Genomic DNA, 22,638 nt, shown 5'->3' with positions numbered 1-22,638 from the left:
TAAGTGGTGGTGACATCACCACGGCGCTCGTGCCAGGCTACGTGCACGTTGAGGCTATGTGAAGTGTTGAACGCCCGCTGGCAGGAGGTCACGGCAAAAACCCAGGTGCCATTCTGTCGACTGACTGAGATGACTGGCCGAAGCACCACCTGTGTGCCCACCACTGTGCGAACTTGCCGCGTTTTAGCCGCCCTGGCGTTTCGGTCGTTGCTGTGAGCGTCGCTCCTTGTCGCACGTGCGCGGGCAGGCGGGAAGGGGGGGGGGGGGGAGGCGAGGGCGGCGGGGAACTGACCACTCAAAGTTGGTGACGTGCTGATAGTTGGACTGGCTGCAGATGTCGATAATCTTGGTGAGCAGCTCGTCGCGATAGGAAGTGCCCTCCGCCTTGTCCACGTGAGACATCAGCTTCTTCACGATCTCCATCAGGTTCTTCTTGGAGACCTGCGGCGAGCGGAGAGGGCAGGGAGGAGTGGTGGGGGGGGGGACACACGGGGGACGCGATCATCGTCGGCCGCAAAGCAGAGCAATGACCGGCCAGACAATGCGATGGGCGGATGGGGGGGGGGTCACAGGTGAGGCCGCCAGGTAAATAGTCAAGACCGACCCGACTTAGACTCTCCGAATAATAGCCAGCTAGGCGTATCTTTCTGGTCGAATCTCTCGACAAAAGACAAACATGCCGGTCTCCGATGGGGTCTCTTAGCTGATAAGACTTTGAGATACTTACTGGTCCTTGATGGAGTGTCCGAACAAGATGAAGACACACTCGTTCCTGATGGGGCCTTGTAAACCACAGGTCTCTTTGGAGGATCTCAGACCAGTCTCCGATGGGGTCTCTTAGCTGATAAGACTAAGTGGCGGTGACGTCATCACGGCGCTTGTGCCAGGCTATGTGCACCTTGAGGCCACGTGAAGTGTCGAACGCTCACTGGTAGGAGGTCAAGGGATAGATCCAGGTGCTATGGGTAGACTGACTAAAAGTGACTGGCTCCCCCACTGCACGCACACACGCACGCACGCACACACGCACGCACGCAGGCACGTACACACACACACACGCACGCACACACGCAGGCACGCACGCACACACGCACGCACGCAGGCACGTACACACACACACACGCACGCACACACGCAGGCACGCACACACACACGCACGCAGGCACGCACACACGCACGCAGGCACGCACGCAGGCACGCACACACGCACGCACACACGCAGGCACGCACGCACACACGCACGCAGGCACGTACACACACACACACGCACGCACACACGCAGGCACGCACGCAGGCACGCACACAAGCACGCAGGCACGCACGCAGGCACGTACACACGCACGCAGGCACGCACGCAGGCACGCACGCAGGCACGTACACACGCACGCACACACGCAGGCACGCACGCACACACGCACGCACGCAGGCACGTACACACACACACGCACGCATACACGCAGGCACACACACACGCAGGCACGCACACACACACGCACGCACACACACACACACGCAGGCACGCACACACACACGCAGGCACGCACACACGCAGGCACGCACACACACATGCACACACACGCAGGCACGCACGCACGCACGCACGCACGCAGGCACGTACACACACACACACACGCACGCACACACGCAGGCACGCACACACACATGCACGCACACACACATGCACGCACACACACACGCACACACACACGCAGGCACGCACACACACATGCACACACACACACACGCAGGCACACACACACGCACCATGCCGTAGAGCAAGTCGAGGGCGCGCAGGCGTATCGACTCGTCCTTGCCGTCCAGGCACTGCAGGATCAGGTCCTTGTGCGGCTGCACGGCCTTGGGGTGCGAGGTCAGGATCCTGGACATGGCGAGCAGCCCCAAGTACTTCACTGGCTCACGGAGGGGTGGGGGGGGGGGGACCGCAGAGACGGACAAAACCGGTGAGCCCTCTCGCTCATCATCAGAATATTTATTTATCCTGGAGGAATCTGATGAGCTATAAAGCTCTTTGTTGATTATTTTATTTCTATTATTATTTCTATTATTATAAAGCTCTTTCTCACAGATGTCCAGTAGGGGCCGGATCAGAACGTTACAACAACGAACAATACAAAAGCACGATAGGCATGCAAAGTACAGGAAAGGTAAGTAAATCACTGATTTAAAAAATATATACAAATAGAACTAAACTATTTTATTTGAGCAGCTAAAGCTCACAGAGCTTTTAGCTTCTTTTTCAGAAGGGACCTGGCCACAAATGATAGCTCAATGAAGTGGCTTATCGCATGAAAATGTATTATAAGCAGCCAAATAATCTAATAATGTAAAGACATCTTCTTGGTTCTTTCGGTAAAGTCACGTAGAATGGAAATAAAAAATAATAAAAATACTACATAATCAAATAATTATCACGACGTTTCGGCCACAATGCAAGCAGCCGTCCTCAGGTGGAGAACAGGTCTGTCGAGAAGACAGGTGGAGAACAGGTCTGTCCAGAAGACAGACCTGTCTTATCGACAGACCTGTTCTCCGCCTGAGGACGGCTGCTTGCGTTGTGGCCGAAACGTCGTGAGAATTATTTTATTGTTTCATTTTTATTCTTTTATTATTTCCATTCTACGTGACTTTACCGAAAGAACCAAGAAGATGAATCCCTGCAGTCACGAAAGCTTTAAATCGAAATGTAAAAACATATTTCTAAATGTGGAGGGGAAAAACCGGAGGAGGACCCGGAGAAAAATCTACGCGACCACGGGGAGAAACATGCAAACTCCAGAATAAACAGGCGTCACTGTCGGGATCGAACCCACAACCTCCTGCGTACCAGGCAAGGGAGTTAAACATCTCGGCAGAGCGGGGTCACCGCGTCTAAAGGGGTCATCGATTCGGCTTACGAGCGAGAAGAACGACGACTCACAGTTCTGGTCGGAGTCTTCGATGAGAATTCGCAGTTTCTGCACACAGAGCTGAGGGGAACGGGGTTATACGCACACACACACACTCACTCCGTTAGACAAAGACAAATATCCCCCGTATAGCCTTCAGCAGACTGTTGGGGCAAGTGCTGTTAGCGATGAAGGTCAGCATGGCACACAAGGGGGATGGGTGGCAAACGCCACGCCTGGCGATGTTCACACATTGAACTGGGTACTGATTTGAGGCTGAGTCAACCTATGGGAAGGCCGAGGACCAGTTCAGATAATCGTCACTGGTGTTGGTGAGCCTGGCAAGAAAAAAACTCGATTGTTCTCCTGTGTATTTTGTCTCTGGTCGCTATTGTTCTCTGCTTTGTTCTGTATCTTGTCGCTATTGTTCTCTTTGTTCTGTATCTGGTCGCTATTGTTCTGTATCTTGTTGCTATTGTTCTCTCCTTTGTTCTGTATCTTGTCGCTATTGTTCTTGTTTGTACTGGATCAACGCTAGTGTTCTGTATCTTCGCTATTGTTCTCTCCTTTGTTCTGTATCTGGTCGCTATTGTTCTGTATTTGTCACCATTGTTCTCTCCTTTGTTCTGTATCTGGTCGCTATTGTTCTCTCCTTTGTTCTGTATCTCGTCGCCATTGTTCTCTCCTTTGTTCTGTATCTGGTCGCTATTGTTCTTGTTTGTTCTGTATCTTGTCGCTCTTGTTCTCTCCTGTGTTCTGTATCGTAGCTATAGTTGTCATTTATTGCATCTAAATTCTTCTGTTAGCCCCAAAATAACACAATTTAACATCACAATTGAATGCAGATGTAGCGACGTAAATTGAGTCACTATGGCGTTTAGCGCCAGCTACTGTCACAAGAGTTGAACTGTGCGTCTTGAGCCTCTCTCTGGCACCACCAGAGTGGGCATGGCGTGGAAGCGGGGCCCTAGGGGGCATGGTTCTGGCGACGGTCAGAGAGAGAGAGGGCAAGTAAGAACGTGACAGCCTGGGTGAACCCGAGAGGGCACGTGACCGGGACAGGGTAGCGAGGGGACCCAAAGGGTGGCTTGGGGGACACGTGGTGCTCAGTCGAGGACCTTCTGGTGAGATCCAGCAGGGGGCATTGCCGAAGGCGGGGCGGGGCCAGGCTCGGGAGCATAAAAGGGAGGTCCCGAGAGCAATCTGGGCTGTCTGCTCAAATGGAACCCGTTGGTGCTACGTCTCTTCGATCTTCGGTCTTTACGCTCGGCATCGTGGGTCAGGCAGTGTGTTAGCCGACTGACCCGGTTATGTAGTTACCTCGTTGTGGTCTAGTTAACGTGTTGTTACGTTGAAGTAGTAGACCTGTTTGGGGCCGTGTAATAAACGTGATGCCTCCAAGTTCAAGTGTGTGTCTCCGTTGAACCCACCACACAGGTATTGTTTTTAGAGTCTTAGATTACAAGATACAGTGAGAGTTAGAGCCTCTGAATTACAAATGCAATCCAAAAGTAATTCCTCGCTTTTAAGGGGCCAGGCTAACACATTAGACATATTTTGACACGAGATACGGCTTGGGAGTGTTTTGGCTTTAGCAGTGGTGGTTTCGTCATCACAGGATGCAGACAGAAGGCATTGAAAGTATGGGATTATGGGATAGCGATTGAAAGCGTCGGGATTACAAATGTAATACAGAAGTAATCCTTTGCTTTCAAACAAATTAAGTTACGAAAACTCAACACATTCATAAATAACACTGCAATAGCTCTTCTTCATATCATAATAATTGCAAACGAAGGGCCCATTGCATCAAACGTCGTCTTTAAGTGTTTTTTTTCCGTTTAAGGCCGCAGTATTATTCCGAACCAGAATAATTATTTATACTGGAGGAATCTGATGAGCTATACGGCTCTTTTTCATACATGTCCAGTAAGTGTTGATTTTAGTTGTTGTTGTTATTAATTTTGCTTGTGCACCACTGCCAACGCAGCAGCAGCAGCAGCAGCGCCATCACCAAATTTCTGAACGGGCTAATGCATCACACCACGGAAGCATTCAACAATGTGAACAAAATACTCAGAGTCCAGGATTAAAGTAACATTGCATTTTAAGCTGGTACCCTACGATTGCACATGACAGGCACAGTAATCTAGCTCTAACGTGGAGAGCGTGCATGCCGTAGGAGAATGGTGTACATACCTTGCATCTGGATGTACCGCACTCAAAATAAATGAAAAATATTAAAGAGCAAAGTCACATTTCAAAGGAGGTAAGGAGGGAAGAAAACGGTCACGGTCTCGAGGTCGAGTCTCAGTCGGAGCAGCACTGAGCGGGGTTAAAGGTCAGGGGCAGGTCAAAGGGGGGGGGGGTCAATCGTCCACATTCAAATAAATACGAGTGGCCACGTGCGAGGGTCAGAATTAAGATTATTGTGGGGGGGGAGGGGTGGTGGGGGTGGTCATGGGAGGGGTCATGGGAAGTGTTCAGTCTGGGTCAGAGTTCAGATCATTGGGTGGGGGGGGGGGGTCATGGGAGGGTTTAAGTCCAGGAGGTTATATTTAGATTTCGAGGAGGTATTCAGGTCAAGGGGGTCATCGTCATCATCTTTCATTTACCTGGATGCTAGCATTGTGGTCCGGGATCCCTGAAGACAAGGAAACGAGAACTGTGGTCATGAAACGGAGGGAGGCAAGGAGAGAGCGGGGGAGGGGAGGGGGGGGGCGCGAGCGTTAGTGAGAGACCCCCGCTCCCGTGCCAGCAGCCAGGAGGACAGGAGACGCGTCACGGCTATCGTCCATACACACACACGGGGCTAGAGTGGGCCATGATTCCAGGGAGAGGCTGAGGGCCTTCCTACCTGGGCTCAGAGGTCGCAAACGGGTTTCGATTCCTTACCCGTACCCGGCCGCACCAGGGTCGCAAACGGCTACCCGTACCCGTCTGGGTACGGGTAGCCGGGTAACGGGTAGGGTACGGGTATCGGGTACCCGATTGCGCCCTCTGCCTGGGCTACTTGGACTGTCTGATTAGCGAAGCTAAGTGGGTTGGGGGGGGGGTCGGGTCCTGTGGCACAAAGTAGGGCCGGCCCTGCGGCATTTTTTATTATTTCGACGGCGTTTTTGCTGCTGTGAATTTCCACGCGATGATGACCCAACTTCGTTGAGCTATCATTTGTGACCAGGTCACTTCTGAAAAATAAGCGAAGAGCTCAGTGGGCTCGGTAAGATGAAAAAAATGTTGTTTTATCTGTATATTTTTATTAAGTGATTCGTTTAGCTTGCCTAAACTGTGGACTCCGATTGCGTTTTTGTATTGTTTGTCGTTATAACGTTCTGTCAAAATGAGATTTACAGCCCATCGGATTCCTCCGGTATGAATAAATATTCTGATAAGCTGAGAGGGAGCATTGTGGGAAATACCCACCATGCCACGAATTTAACTCAGGGGTGGTGGTGGTGGGGGAGGTTACCTATGGCCCATGGGCTGGATGTGGCCCAGAACTTAATTTAATAAGGGTCCAAAGGCCACCTAAGGCCCTACCACTTCGAAATGGCCCACAAACGATAGTTTTTCACCATTGCAGGCATCTTAGCCGCACGAATCGGCTCTTAGAATTGCGAATATTTTCAACCTGCCAAACACTGATTTCGAATTTTAGCGCAGTCACACCTCTCACTACAAGGCTCCCTTGCAATGCCAGATGTAACCGAGGTGGCGTGTGAAAACGCGTGCCCCGCCAAGGTATTTAAAAACCCCACTGGGCTTTTAAATACCTTCCAACTCGATTCTCTGTGTGTGCGTGGACGATACCGAAGATGCGCCGTGCAATCATTCGACAGATAGAGTTCACACACACTCCTCCCGACCACCACATACTCTCGGCCCCAGTTCCAACCGGGCCTGATGAAATGATTTATTTGAGCACTGAGAAGCGGGCGTCAGCCATCGGTTGCTATCGGGTGTGCAGGTTGTGCTACTGCACTGGCGCCTACAGGCCTGGGGGGCGGGCGGATGGGGACTTGGGTACCGGGCTACGGATGAGGAGAGAAATTTGACCCATTTTGTTCCTTGCACCAGGGCGGCCCGTGCCAAACATGGGGGGGGAGGTTAGCCGAACGGTATCCGAATTTCATCAGGAGGGGTCGCTGCATCCTCTTTCGTGACCAATCGTACAATGCATGGATTAGGCTTAAGGAAATATGGAAACGATTTGGCGGACGCACGTGTTAGAATTGGGGGTGGGTGGGTGGTGGAGGTGATCAGAACGGACCGAGGGAGAATTGGGGTGGGTGGTGGTGATCAGAACGGACCGAGGGAGAATTGGGAGTGGGTGGGGGGTGATCAGAACGGACCTAGGGACAATTGGGGGTGGGTGGGGGTGATCAGAACGGACCGAGGGAGAATTGGGGTGGGTGGGTGGGTGGGGGTGATCAGAACGGACCGAGGGAGAATTGGGGGTGGGTGGGGGTGATCAGAACGGACCGAGGGAGAATTGGGGTGGGTGGATGGGGGTGATCAGAACGGACCGAGGGAGAATTGGGGGTGGGTGGGGGGTGATCAGAACGGACCGAGGAAGAATTGGGGTGGGTGGTGGTGATCAGAACGGACCGAGGGAGAATTGGGGTGGTCGGGGTGAGTTGCGAAGGCATCTGCTGTTGCACAGAAAGTCTCTAAACCACGAACCGAGCGGCGATCGGACAGAGAGAGACCGACAGACATTTTTTTTACGACGGCGACACCGTCACACCTTGAATCGCCGCGAGACCAAAGCGCAAAGCCCCGACTGCGAGAGCAAAGCGAAACAAAACACACACTGCTTTAAGTTAAAATCGGCCACGCATCCTTCACCCACCTAGGACCCCTCTAAAAGTCTGGACTCGCCGAGGCTTTCCAGGACAAATTCGTCACGTTGTTATTTTATTGGTGGAGTTATTATCATCATTAACTCTTTTGGACAAAGAAGAGCAGCGGACGTGCATTGGTCAAAGCGCTGTGTTATTGGGATCAAACATCGAAATGGATTTTTTTTTGCACTTTCTGTACGCAGCATGGACGGGTTGTGCTTTTTCTGGCGGATTGTATTGTTTACTACGTATGTGATGTTCAGATTTGCATGCAATGAATTTTAGGTGTATCTTGTCATTTTATTGTTTGTTGCGGTTGAACCCAAATCAAGAGCCGAATGGCTCACAGGGTAAATCCTAATAAGTTTCACTGAAAACTGAATCTGACCGGTGGAAAGTGATATCCGAGCAACAGTCTTGGGCTTCTGCATTTGGGCTTCTGCATTTGGGGGGAGGGGGCGAGGGCGCTGCTCTGCACCATCCATTACGAGCCTGTGCACGACACACCGCGCCAGGTGTCGAACCCAGGCTCGGAGGTGATTGGGGCTCGGTGCTCTTGGCAGGAAGCGAAAAAATTACAAAGAAAAGCGTGGCAATCTTTTTTCGCGGCCAAGCAAGCGCAGTTGGATTTTGAGAAAGGCGAGAGGGAGATATGGCCACACCGTCGGACAAACCAAGCATCGTCAGCAGCCAAAAGAATCGGCGAAGGTAGCGGCAGCGGCAACAGCAGCAGCAACAGCAGCAGCAGGAACAACAGCAGCAACAACAGCAGCAGCAACAACAGTAGCAGCAACAAAAATCACGGCAACAACGACATTCCTCCGTCACTCGCACGTGAATTCACCCTGTGAGCAAGTCGGAACGTTTGTTCATCACGCACTCTTAAGAGCCCCAGCCCATCGCCACAATGCCCCATGTTTGCCGCAACAGGGTAAGCTCTTTTGGAATAACGACACCGGTTCGAAGACCGTTGCAAAGAAATAATAACTGGCTCAGACTCGAGGGAGGATGGATCCCGAACATCTGCCGGCTATTGCTGGTAGAGTGGTGCTGCGGTCAGAGTGAACAACCTCACACGAGGAAGGTTGCAAGTTTAAACTCCCGGTTGGTGGTCGTGGTGGGGGGTGGCAGGGCGGTGTGGGTGGTGGGGTGGGGGGCTGGTGAGAGTAGTGGGGTGGTGGGAGTGCTGTGGTGGTGGGCTGGTGTTGTGGTGGGATGGGGGGGCTGTTGGGGTGGTGGGGTGATGGGATGGGGCTGGTGGGGTGGTGGGCGTCGTGGTGAGTGGTGGGGTGGGGGGCTGTTGGGGTAGTGGGCGTGGTGGTGAGTGGTGGGGTGGGGGGCTGGTAGGGTGGTGGGAGTGGTGGGGTGGTGGCAGGTGGGGTGGTGGGAGTGGTGGGCTGGGTTTTTCACAAATCAACTAAATGAGTACCCGCAACCCCCCCCCCACCACGGGAATGTGGAATTTCCACCAATTACTGAGGATGTCAAAGTCAGCAACGCTGGTTTGCTCAGACACAGTGTTACAATACACAAGCACGTGTCCATTAGGTGGCTAGAGCTCTCCTGCGCGCTGTCGAAAGCCGCCCTCCACCCCTCCCGTTCTCTCAGCACAGACACAGCCCTCAGTTGGGGAACAGCCCCCAGAAGGAGCTATGCAGATCTCTTTCAGAAGCGAACTGGCTATCACGAATGACGGCTCAACAAAAGTGGATTACCGCCGCGTGCAAATTTATAGTAGCATCCAAATACTCGAAACGCGTGGTGTCGATTCTAAACGTGGAGGGGGAAAACCGGAGGACCCGGAGGAGAAAAATCTATGCAAACTCCAAATGTGCAGGCGTCAGGGCCGGGATCAAATCCATGACCCTCCTGCATTCCAGGCGAGATCATAAACATCTCGCCACGGTGGTGTCCCACTGTCTTCATCGTGTGCACGCGGTCTCTGTATTCTTTACGTCGTCACCAATTTTATCCCGACTGCTTTTCGGCGTCCCGTCGGTTCTCGTGCAGAGCAGTTCAACTATTTGTGGTAGAGAACGACCCACGGAGATGGATATCATAGCGGTGTCTCCTGAGATCCTTGTATATGAAAGAGAATTTTGTTCATATTCTTGGTTCTTTCGGTAAAGTCACGTAGAAGGGCAAAATAAAATTTTCTTGCTGTGGATTTCACACCTGATGATGATTGCTTGTGCAGTCGAAACGTCGTGAGAATTTTATTGTAAAATTTTTATTATTTTATTATTTCACTTCTACGTGACTTTACCGAAAGAACCAAGAATATGAATCCCTGCAGTCACGAAAGCTTTAAATCAAAAAATAGTTTTGTTTGTCGAATGGCACTCGAACTTATATTATTTGATACAGCACCACGATATAATCCATTATTTTTATTGAATTATATTTTTCCTTCCTAATTCTGTTACTCTAGAACAGGGGTGGGGAACCTTTTTTCTGCCAAGGGCCATTTGGATATTTATAACATCATTCGCGGGGCCGTACAAAATTATCAACTTAAAAAATTACCCCGTTACATTTGGTCAAACATTTAATTAACTCGCCCCTAAATGTGATGGCTGGAACAGACTAATTTGCGGGCCTTATATCTTTAGCAGTCAGCTCTGGACCGAATCCCATTCGGTTCAACGACCGTTATTGATGAGATGCGGGCCCACTGTGATTCTCAATATCTCATTGACAAGGAACACCGAAATTAATATTGTAACGGTCACTTCATAATGCAACTGTAATTACTTTATCGTGACTGTAATCGGAGAACAGCTTTTATAATCACTGCCATGTAATGATCAGGCCCGTGCCGTCAAGCAGATGCAGCGTCTCATCTTCAGCACGAGCAGTCCCGTGTTTGTACGCGCGTACGTACGGAGAACTCCTTTCGCGCCGTACGTAGCCAACCATGCTACTCGGAGGATGCAGAGGAAGGCCAACAACTAAACACGAAAAGCAGCTCTGTGGGTCCCACCCCCACCATCACAACCCCCCCCCACCCCACGTCTTATTGCGGTATCCAGTGCCGCCCCATTAACCGTGCCCACCACCCCCCCCTCCCCGTCACCGCGCTGCCGTACCTGCGATGACGGTGTTGACGCACTCGTACAGCAGCGACATCGCAGACGTGCTGTCAACACAGAGGGAGGGTGCGGGGGGGAGAAGAGATCGGGGGGGGGGGCGGCACTCGAGTTAGCAACCGATCAACGCCGAGCACAACGGGTGGTGACGCCAACCCATCTCCCGCCCGTCCACCCCCAACGCGAACCGGCCTGCGCGACTGCAACCCAGGGGGTGGGGAGGGCGAGGTGCTTTAGGATGGAAGCGCAGCCATGATTGATTGGCGAACGAGCACCCTACGGCAAAAGCAGGGTTCTTCAACTGGAACTCCCCCGCGCGGGCAACATCTGATCCGTGCAAACTCTTGGAGCGGCTAGCCGAGAGATCTGGCGTTTAGTTTGTTGTCCTTCCCCCGCACCTCCGAGTAGCACGGTTGGCTACGTGCGGTGCGAAAGTAGTTCAACGTACGCACGTAAATATGTCTCGATGAGAGATATGGCTCGCCGAGAGAAATGGCTCGCCCAGAGAAATGGTGTTTAGTTTATTGTCCGTCCCGCGCACCTCCGATTAGCACGGTTGGCTACGTGCGGTGCGAAAGTAGTTCAACGTACGCACGTAAATATGTCTCGCTGAGAGATATGGCTCGCCGAGAGAAATGGTGTTTAGTTATTTGTCCATCCCGCGCACCTCCGATTAGCAGGGTTGGCTAAGTGCGGTGCGAAAGTAGTTCAACGTACGTACGTACATATGTCTTGCTGAGAGATATGGCTTGCCGAGAGAAATGGTGTTTAGTTTATTGTCCGTCCCGCGCACCTCCGATTAGCACGGTTGGCTACGTGCGGTGCGAAAGACGTTCAACGTACGCACGTAAATATGGCTCGCGGAGACAAACGAAGCAAGGGATAGAGAGATAGAGAGATGCATGAATGTACGTTGAACTCCTTTCGAACCGTTACATAGCCAACCGTGCTAATCGGAGATGCGGGGGGGGAAGGACAACAAACTAAACGCAAAATGAACAAGAGATGGACATTGGGAAGATGAGAGAAAAATTAAAGTTAGAGATGAGAGTGCAGTGCACAAGTGATGTAATTTAGTGAGAAGCCAGAGAGATGAACAACGGATAGACAAGATTCGACTGTAGTTACAGCTTATCGTTAATGAAAGATAGACCAGGCGGCAAAAATGGTCACACGTGGACAGGATAATACGGATGATGTCATGATGCTCCACGACTTGGTGACATATGATCGTCACGTGGTCTGCCAGTGCAGGCAAAGTTTATTTGTTTTGTTGCGATCCACCGGGAAAATAGAGTTGAAGAACCCCTCTCTAAGATGATGATGATGTGCGTCCGCATGCAACGCTCGCCTCGCACGCGTTGCCAAAATCACCGCTCTTTCGGCATCGAATCGCCGGACGTGTCAATTCCGGGTCAACGAGTCGGAGGTCAGGGGTCACGACACCAAATTACGCGCGTGTGTTTGTTGAGCTTCTTATGCAACGTACGTGGCCAACTGTGCCGATCGGGAGGTGCGGGGCAAAAACAACTCGATCACAACACTGGCTTAGCGCCTGTCAGAGGTCGCAAATGGGTTTTGATTCCTTACCCGTACCGGTACCCGTCCGCACCAGGGTCGCAAACGGGTACCCGTACCCTTACCCGGCCGGGTACGGGTAGCCGGGTATCGGGTAGGGTACGGGTATCGGGTACCCGGTTGCGACCTCTGGCGCCTGTTTAGATGAGCGTCAATTCAGGGAGACGTTGCACTTCCGGTGTTTTGGGAAAACGGCTGCGGCGTCAGGCGACGCGGTTTTTGCACGTTCCCCGCACGCTCTGCTACGAGACCCGTTACGTTTAGCCGCACGGCAGTCAAGCCGACGTTTTTTTTTATTCTTCCACTTCTCAAGAGTCGGACATCCGGAGAAACGATACGGAGAAACAAACATTTCATGCGGTGGTATCTGTTGCTCCGTCACTGGTGACGGCGCCTAGATCAGTCAGCTCGCGAGCAGTTGAGGACCGCCATTGAGTCACGGGGTAGCCGAAAACCCGGATTCAAACTCCGCATTCACAGCGGCGCCAACTTGTATACACAGTAGAACCTCGGAGATCGAACGCACCAGAACTAAAACAAATCGGTGTTCGAACGAGATCTCCGAACATTTTTTGGCCCGGAAATCGAACGAAATTCGGAGGTCGAACGGCCAATCGCAACTGGCAAGAACCTGTACGGCTGAGACGCGTATGGCCGGCGTGCATGACGCTTGCCCAGACGAAGGTTTTACCACCTCCTCCTCCTTGTCACCACCTTCCACTCAAGCCATCAACTCTCCTTACTACAGATAAAGTGAAGTTCAATGTTAATTTATTTCATATATTTATTGTGTTTCTTGTTTTTTTGGTATGATTTTATGCATGTAATTACTGCAAACTTCGTGTAAAAATGCTTCATAATGAGAGAATTCTTGTATCCGAAACCAATTAATGTCATTTACATTAATTCTTATGGGTAAAATTTATTCGGTGTTTGAACAAATCAGTTATTCGAATGGATCTTCTGGAACGAATTAAGTTCGATCTCTGGGGTACCACTATACCTGCGAAACCGATTTACAATCGCGGGCAGCAAAGAACAAACCCAAATGCGAAACCTACAATATCAGCGGTGCAAGCTTGCACGTCCCTCACCTCCGAGCTGCCCACCCCACTCTGCCAGCAACTTCATATCTTTTTTAAATCCTTTATATTAAGTTCGCTTGCTTGCTTACGACCGTGCAAATCTTTCGGTCGTTTTTTAACCCACTTCCCGTGATCCAATCGAGCTGACATTTTGCACGCAGACTCGTTGTGCGTGACAATTTATTTTCGTGAAAAATTTTTTCCAAAATTTTCCACTTTATAGGAAAAACATTTTTTCCAAAATTTTCCACTTTTTAGGAAAAAAAAAATTTCATATTCAATTTAAAATACCAATGTGATAAAAATGAAACTCTTACTCAAGAAAAACAGAAATGAATAATAAAATAAAACCGATGCCACGCATATAAAGGATTTATAGTGAAAAACTTTGTTTTTACGGGTTAATTTTTCTCAATCTTTCACGCATTTTTTTTGGTTTTCTAACATTTCTCTTGTGCTTTGGCAGGGCGACTGGAATTTGGAGACTGAGTTTTTTTAAGTGAGCAGACCTAAACTAAACTATTATTTTTATTTTACCAGGTGAGGCCCAGACTGAGCTTCACGCAGAGCTCTTTTTCAGAAGTGTCCTGGCCACAAATGGACAGCTCAACGAAGCGGCTTATCGCGTGGAAATATATCGCGGCCAAAAGCTCTCAACGCACGTCTCTAAGATGTGCAGGCAAACACCGGAGGGGGAGAGACACGCAAACTCCAAATATACAGCAGCAGCAGCAGGCGTCAGGGTCGGCATCGAACCCACAACCTCCTGCATACCAAGCGAGGTAGTCAACATCTCATAGCCACTGTGATGATGATGAGAGAGAGACACGCAAACTCCAAATATACAGGAGGCGTCAGGGTTGGCATCAAACCCACAACCTCCTGCATACCAGGCGAGGTAGTCAACATCTCCTAGCCACCGTGATGATGATGATAGTGAGACACGCAAACTCCAAATATACAGGAGGCGTCAGGGTTGGCATCAAATGCACAACCTCCTGCATACCAGGTGAGGTAGTCAACATCTCCTAGCCACCGTGATGATGATGATGATAGAGAGACACGCAAACTCCAAATATACAGGAGGCGTCAGGGTTGGCATCAAATGCACAACCTCCTGCATACCAGGCGAGGTAGTCAACATCTCATAGCCACTGTGATGATGATGATGATGATAGAGAGACACGCAAACTCCAAATATACAGGAGGCATCAGGGTTGGCATCGAACGCACAACCTCCTGCATACCAGGCGAGGTAGTCAACATCTCCTAGCTACCGTGATGATGATGATGATAGAGAGACACGCAAACTCCAAATATACAGGAGGCGTCAGGGTTGGCATCGAACCCACAACCTCCTTCATACCAGTCGAGGTAGTCAACATCTCCTAGCCACCGCAGGGAGCAACCCCACACCGCCAACTAGTAAGGTTTGTCACGTAAACAGAAGGTGCCAATTAGTTACGAGTGCATATCACACCGGTGTGTTGGAGAGAAAATCCACGTGTAAATGTTGTGGATTCTAATATGTTGTGGATTTGCTCTCCAACACACCGGTGTGCTGTACTAGTAACGAATTAGCCACGTTATATGCTAAATATGCTAAATTCCTCTTGATATGCTAATTCTTTTGTCAAGGCGCTCTTCCCCCTCCAACCCAGCTTAGATAGACGCTCCAAGCCTGGGGTGTTTCATTCAGACTCTGTCTTCTCGACAGACCTGTTCTTCACCTGAGGACGGCTGCTTGCGTTGTGGCCGAAACGACGTGAGAATTATTTTATTATGTTTTATTTTTATTATTTAATATTTCCATTCTACGTGACTTTACCGAAAGAACCAAGATGGGCACGTTCTGTTTACGTGACAAACCTTACTAGTTGGCTGTGTGGTGGCGGGTTTAACCCAAATAAACCTATATTATGGAAGTCAACAATGTTCGTCTTATGAAGAAACTGCCCCTCCCAATCCCCATATGGTGATGCAATTCGAGGCAATTAAATCCGTTCCTGACACGTGTGAAAGTTGCAGGATGCCCCCGTTCACCGCCGAATCTCGGAACGCGCAGGCGGTTTTAGCTTTAATTTTATTTAAAAGCGGCGTAACGCCGTTGTTTTCAAAGACATTGTGCTCACCGCACAGAACCGTAGCAGCACGACCACACACTACGATAGCCGGTGCCAAACTGTGTCACACGCCCTCCCACATGGTCTTTTACCGATGACGTACACGTACATCATTGGAATTGATAATTGGTTTTTTACCCTTTTATCTGGCACCTTTTTTACAAGAAGTCATGTTTGCATTGAGCACAATACCTGCGGTCAGAATGCAAACAAAAAACACAAAAAACACAACTCTGATGATGTATGCACTTGTCCTTGAAATTGATTGGTCCACACCCGAGACAGCTTTTTTCAAGGACAGTGCATACATTATCAAAGTTGTGTTTTTTGTTTGCATTCTGACCGCAGGTATTGTGGTCAATGCAAACATGACTCCTTGTAAAAAAAGGTGTCAGTTTTGTTGCCAGATAAAAGGGTAAAAAAACAATTATCATATTTTGCTACTGGCAAAGGAGGTTTCAATGGTGTAAATGCTTACCCCGAGCTCTCATACTCTGATGGTGCATTGCCTTTGAGTTGTGCGCCTTTTGGCGTCATCTGGTCCAACACCACGTGAGACTAGGCTCTAAGAAAAGCTGTCTCGGGTGTGGACCAATCAACTTCAAGGACAGTGCATACATTATCAGAGTTGTGTTTTTTGTTAGCATTCCGACTGCAGGTATTGTGGTCAATGCAAACATGACTCCTTGTAAAAAAAAGGTGTCAGTTTTGTTGCCAGATAAAAGGGTAAAAAAAACATTATCGCGTTCAGTTGCCATACAGACGTGTTTGCGGTCACGCAGCAGGCAAAGCTTCAGACCTTCGTGGAGCGAGGAGCAGCCAATAATGAAACCATGCAAGTAAAAAAAAATACTCAGGCATACTATACTCTTAGTTCTTTCGGTAGTCACGTAGGTAAAAAAATGAAATTAAAATTAATAAAAAATAAAATAATAAAAAATCACGACGTTTCGGAGGCAACACAAGTCTCCGTCATCAGGTGGGACCGTCACGGAAACGTCGTGATTTTATTATTTTTATTAATTTTAATTTCATTTTTTACCTACGTGACTTTACCAAAAGAACTGAGAGTATGAATCCTTGCAGTCACGAAAGCTTCAAATCAGGCATATTAACCCACAAGCTCAATCATCTGCCAGTGGATCATTGGCAGTTAAACTGTACTCCACATTTAGGGGGGGAGGGGGGGGAAGGGTGGTGGTAACCCATCCGATTGATGGCCACACCAAAGCCCTGCTTTGGGCTTGGGGAAGAGGCACGACGGGACCAGGCTCCAAGAGGCCCACGTGAGGCTCAAGCGACGCGCCACGACGTGGGATGGCACGGCAGGAGGGAGAGACCGAAGGATGAAAGCGTGGTGGAGTAGAGGAAGGGGGGAGGGGATGCACGACTCAAGGACGAATAGAGAGAGGCTCGGGGTGGGTAATGAGCGAGAGAGAGAGAGCGGGTAAGTTTCTGCGTCTCAGCAGAAGCAGCAGCAGCGTACTCACATTGTCGAGACGTTTTGCCGGCTAATGCAGGCACAGACGCACACACACACACGCATAGGTCCACGGACATACCGGCACGTGCACACACACACGCACACACACGAATAGATCCACGGACATACAGGCACGCGCACACGCACGCGCACACGCACGCGCACACACTTGTGCAGACGCACGCGCGTACCAACACGTGCAACAGCTCCAGAACCCAAAATCGACCCCAGTGGTAGCGAGCGAACTTTGCGGTCAAGGCCCAGGGTGGAGGGGAAGGCAGTGTTACGGAGAGACAGCGATTACGACAACAGCAACGAGGAGCGCGCGTATGCCGCGCATGATATCGGCACGCACGCAGCGTTGCACGTGTTCAACTCAAGGTGTAGGCGTGTGTGCGTGTGTTGTGGGGAGCGGTGGTGTAGCGGTTAGCGCGCTGCGCTACGAAGCCGGCGACCCGGGTTCGATTCCCACTCACGGCCAACACCACAGTGACGATTATCTGAATCGGTCCCGGGCCTTTCTCTAGGTCAACTCGGGCTCAAATGAGTACCTGCTGCGGTGTGTAAACATCGCCACTGGGGAGACAAAGGAGGTCGGGCGTGGTGCTGGCTACCTACCCCCTCGTGTGCCGTGCCGGCCTTCATAGGTGCTCGCTAACAGCACTTGACCCAACAGTCTGTTCAAGCTATATATGTTGCGAGGAGCAGTGGCGCAGGGGTTAGCGTGCTGCACTACGAACAAGACAACCCAAGTTCGATTCCCGTTCACAGTCAACACGAGTGACGATCATTTGAACTGGTCCTGGGCATCCCGTTGGTCGACTCAACCTCAAATGAGTACCTGGTGCGGTATGTAAACATCGTTCACAACAACGAGCGGAGCGCCGGGCGGCTAAAACATAGCAAATTGGCTCAGCAGAGGGCACAGGTGGTGCATCTGCCAGTCATCTCAGTCAATCGAACCAGTGACCTCCTGCCGGCAGCGAGCATTGGACAGTTCACGTGAAGGGCCTAAAAGTGCACCTGGCCTGGCATAAGCGCCGTGGTGACGTCACCGCCGCTTAGTGGCGAACGGCGGTGGTTGTTGTCGTAGGCAATAAGTGTGTGTGTGTGTACGGTGCCGAGTGGCGCAGGAGCGCACACAGGCAGTTAACGCGGCGCGTTAGTGTGGATACAGGCGTCAGTGCGAGTACGTGCGCGCGCATGCATGGGTGTGTGGCGGTAGTGTATATAGAATGTGTGTGCTTGTGTCTGTAGGCAACGGTCTCCGCCCATCTCGTTTGTGTGTGTGTGTGTGCTGGACATCTGTGAAAAATAGCTTCAAAGCTGATCGTATTTCTCCAGGATAAGCAAAGAAATCTGATTCTGAACCATGAACAATCCATTGCTTGATGAAAAGTGCCTCCACAAGTCTGAGACCATCTCATGGTCCTGCAATGTAAAACGCAGCATGCCTGTAGCTCCTGTGCACGAGCCGATTTCAACGCTCACATCTCTTTGTGTAGATTCGGTCTCCGCGGTTCTGTTACCCTCTGTCGGCTGCCGTTCGCTCGGTCGGCAGTTTCGATCACCGAGCGTTGCCTGCCCAAGCCCGCCAAACTTTTTGTCAAAGGTCAACGCGACGTCTCGAACCCACGGCGCGTTCTCCGATCCACTCGTTCCACATCGCGCTTCTCAGGACGATTCCAAGCACGCGGCTTGGCGTGGCCATATATTCGTGCATATATTTTTTAAGTGTTGGTGTTTAACAACCTCCAGGTCTCACCATACCCCAAGTGATGTTTTTCTATTTTTTTTGACAAACGGCGGATCTCAGAAACCATCTGCCAAAAGCGGGTAAAAGAGCGTGGACACGGGGGTGTCGGTGCGCGTGCGCGAGTACGTGTTGGCGGGGAATGCATACGCAGTGTGGGGGCGTTTTTGCATGCCCCGTCGCAAACGCCACCCCCCACCTGTGAATGAGGTTGGTGAGAGGCTCGATGAGTTTCTTTCCCAGCCGCGGCTCCAGGGGAGTGAGCGACGCAAACTGCAAGCACAGAGAGAACGCAAAACACCCACCGCCACGGGCGCTCATTTCCGACCCCCAGCGGATATCCGTCGCGGGTCCATTTGCATTGGGGGGACGGGGAACGAACCCAAGAGCGGAATTCACACGAGGCACTTCAGAAAGTTTAACACGTAGGCTTTCGCGACTGATATTATCAACAATCGGGGGTTTTTTTTGGGTGCGCCGGACTCGTCACGAATTGGCAAAACCACACGAATTGGCTGTGTCGGGCGATGGCGGGTTTTAACGACGCATTTATATATTATAATTGTTTTTTTACCCTTCTATCTGGCAACAAAACTGACACCTTTTTACAAGGAGTCATGTTTGCATAGACCGCAATACCTGCAGTCATAATACAAACAAAAGCCATAACTCTGATAATGTGCACCGTCAGAGTTATGTATTTTGTTTGTATTATGACTGCAGGTATTGCGGTCTATGCAAACATGACTCCATGTAAAAAGGTGTCAGTTTTGTTGCCAGATAGAAGAGTAAAAAAAACAATTATCATATTTTTACTGGCAAATGAGGTTCCCATAGTGCATTTATATATTCATACGCAAATCTAACCCGACAACAAAAACCTGCATCATGGATGATATTGGTGGCGAAAGCCTACGCGTTAAAATCGCTACACTACCGATCCCCACAAATAAACCCCTCAAGACCAACTTGCAAGTTGCAGTTATTATTTCACAATTATTCCAAGGAGGTAAGGTCGGCTAGCGGTGATGGGTGGGGGCGGGGTGATCTCACCAGTTTGATAATCTTAATGAGGACCCAGTTGTTGGTGGACGAGGTCATGAGCTTGAAGAACAGCGGCGCCAGCGAGAGGTAATTCTTCGGGTTCCTCCGCGCCAGCTCACAGATCACGTTCATCGCCGCCGACTGCACGCCTACGCACGCAGGGAGCGGACAGCACCACCAAAACCGTCGCCGTGGTTACGCAACAGGCGGCGCCGGGCACCACCGCCGTCGCACACGCGGAGGTCATCGTCTTGAGAGAGAACTGTTTGGGTTCGGCGGTTTAAGCACGTGGGAGGCTTTCGCGAGCGGTGCGATTCACAAGCCAAGGTTGTCTCGGGTTAGATCGCGTGAATGTGCGTTGTTAAACCCGCCACCACCCGACACGGCCAACCGGTGTGCTGAAGTAGTAACTAATTGGCACGTTTTGTTCACGGGACAAACCTTGATAATTGGCGGCGTCGGGTGGTGGTGGGTAAACGACACATTTATACTGGTAGGAACCTCCTGGTTACACCAGCCCACAAGGGATTATTGTGTCCGTCCGTCCGTCGTGCAAGGAGGGGCTGGGTGGGCAGGGAGGGGCTGGGTGGGGAAGGGAGGGTGGGGAGGGTGGGGAGGGGCTGGGTGGGGAGGGTGGGGCTGTGTGGGGGTGGGAGGGGTGGGGCTGGGTGGGGAGGGGCTGGTCACCCCGTGGTGCCCTGATAAAACTCAACGTTTAACCTACTCACGCCGGCTTGTGCCCGCCCTCACAGTCGGGCATATTTGCGGAACACACCACGCCGCCGTTGACCCTGGCCATTGACCGAGCAACCCAACGTTCCTACCAGCTCCCTCCGCAGGAATGTGTTGTTTGGGATCGCATTAAGCATGAAGTTCAATGTTTAGAGTCAGGGGTCAGGGTCAGTATTACGGGGTTGGGGTGAGGTTTTTATTGGCACGGTTGGCTACGTCAAATGCGAAAAAAAAGTTAAACATACATGTATACAATTCAAGTGCCCGGGTCAAGTCGGTGGCGAGATGTTAACTACCTCGCCTGGCATACAGGAGATCATGGCTTCTATCCCAAACCTGACGCTTGCTGTATATTTGGAGTTTGCATGTCCTCGCTCCCCGTGGTGGTGGTGTGGATTTTTATCCGGGTCCTCACCTTTTTCCCTCCACATTTAGAATCAGCGTGCGTCGACTGACCATTTGTGGCCGGGTCGCTTCTGAAAAAAACGAACTCTATAGCTCAGTAGGCCTTAACCGGTAAAATTCAAAACAGTTCAGATGTGTCACTAATATGTCGTTATCTCTGTGGGGTCGCGGTGCTCCGGGATCACGAGGGGGTGGGAGGGGGGTCAAGCCGTGCCTGGGTCTGGGTCCTCCAGCTTCTCCTTGAGACGAGGGAATGCCGGGCGGAGCGACTCGGGGTATTTGAGGAACACCTTGTACATGATGAGCACCGCCTTCTTGCGGATGTAGGGGCGTGTCGACGACATCTGCAGCACATCACGCGGAAATCTCCCGTGTACCAGAGGTCGCAACCGGGTACCCGATACCCGTACCCTACCCGATACCCGGCTACCCGTACCCGGCCGGGTACGGGTAGCCGGGTATCGGGTAGGGTACGGGTACGGGTAAGGAATCAAAACCCGTTTGCGACCTCTGTGTTGCACTCATTTCGGGTAGGGTACGGGTACGGGTAAGGAACGGATACCCATTTGCGACCCTTGTGGGGCCCGCTACGGGTACGGGTAAGGAATCAAAACCCGTTTGCGACCTCTGCCGTGTACCCCCCTTGGCAATCGCACCTCCGATTAGAATGGTTGGCTACGTAACGGCGCGAAACAAGTTCACCGCGCACGCATACGCACGTCATCGTCACTAACCTGCTTCCCTTCCTTCCTAAAAACAACCCATCTCTTCTCCCTAGCCCAGGGGTAGGCAAGCAACGTAACAAGAGGAGGCTTCTTTTTAAATCCTTTATATTAAGTTCGCTTGCTTGCTTACGACCGTGCAAATCTTTCGGTCGTTTTTTAACCCACTTCCCGTGATCCAATCGAGCTGACATTTTCCACACAGACTCGTTGTGCGTGACAATAAATGTTCGTGAAATTTTTTTCCAAAATTTTACACTTTTTAGGACAAAAATATTATATTTAATGACCAATTGCTTAATGGTGCAATGCAATCATCTGACCCATAGGTGGTAGCCATCTCAAGCCAGAGGATGAGAGGACTCTAGCCGCCACGCATATAAAGGATTTATAGTGAAAAACTTTGTTTTTACGGGTTAATTTTTTTTCTAATTCGGTAAAAGACTCATGAGCCACACTGCATGCGGATGCTCCACATGTGCGTTTGCAAGGCCCGCAGGAAACTGGCAGCCCCTGGTGGCCTTTAAGTGCGGCCCCCGACGATACACAAATGTGAAAATACCCCCCCATCATGGCGCTGTCAAACCCAATAGTTTCAGATGTGCGGCGGCCCTCACACACCGATGTCTTATCGGCGAAGTGGGCACCCCCCCCCCACCCCCCGAAAATTCGAGAAAAACACCGGTTTAGAGTACAGTCATACCTCGGTATACGACCGCCTTGGATTACGTCAAATTTTGTACAGGTCGTGTTTTGACGAGAAAAAAAGTGTCTTGGGATACGACGTCTTGCTTGGGATACGACGCGTTTGCTAGAACTTGATTGGGTCGGGATGAGTCACCGCGTCTACCCCGTTCACGACCGAAACAAAGCG

The 22,638-nt window shown here is 50.8% G+C and overlaps 1 protein-coding gene across 8 annotated transcripts in view; it reads right to left on the bottom strand.

The window, feature by feature from the left end:
• LOC144952403 (AP-3 complex subunit delta-1-like) overlaps window positions 1–22,638 on the bottom strand; it is a 73,680-nt gene that overhangs the window by 27,633 nt on the left and 23,409 nt on the right. For 5 of the 8 annotated variants that reach the window (XM_078882801.1, XM_078882823.1, XM_078882809.1 and 2 more), the window contains 8 exons: window positions 21,257–21,386; window positions 19,915–20,054; window positions 19,061–19,134; window positions 10,840–10,889; window positions 5,522–5,571; window positions 2,939–2,987; window positions 1,765–1,910; window positions 293–441 (listed from right to left, as the gene is read on the bottom strand). In XM_078882801.1, coding sequence (XP_078738927.1) covers window positions 293–441; window positions 1,765–1,910; window positions 2,939–2,987; window positions 5,522–5,571; window positions 10,840–10,889; window positions 19,061–19,134; window positions 19,915–20,054; window positions 21,257–21,386 — 788 coding nt within the window. Of the gene's footprint in view, window positions 1–292; window positions 442–1,764; window positions 1,911–2,938; window positions 2,988–5,521; window positions 5,572–10,839; window positions 10,890–17,115; window positions 17,230–17,299; window positions 17,486–19,060; window positions 19,135–19,914; window positions 20,055–21,256; window positions 21,387–22,638 lie in introns of those variants that run through there. The other 3 variants (XM_078882817.1, XM_078882856.1, XM_078882848.1) reach the window with 3 other exon arrangements.

The sequence above is a fragment of the Lampetra fluviatilis genome, chromosome 3 (genome assembly GCF_964198595.1).
Source record: "Lampetra fluviatilis chromosome 3, kcLamFluv1.1, whole genome shotgun sequence".
In the NCBI taxonomy this organism is placed as follows: Eukaryota; Metazoa; Chordata; class Hyperoartia; order Petromyzontiformes; family Petromyzontidae; genus Lampetra; species Lampetra fluviatilis.
Note: the sequence above shows the minus strand (reverse complement) of the source record. Positions and strands in the feature narration are given on the sequence as shown.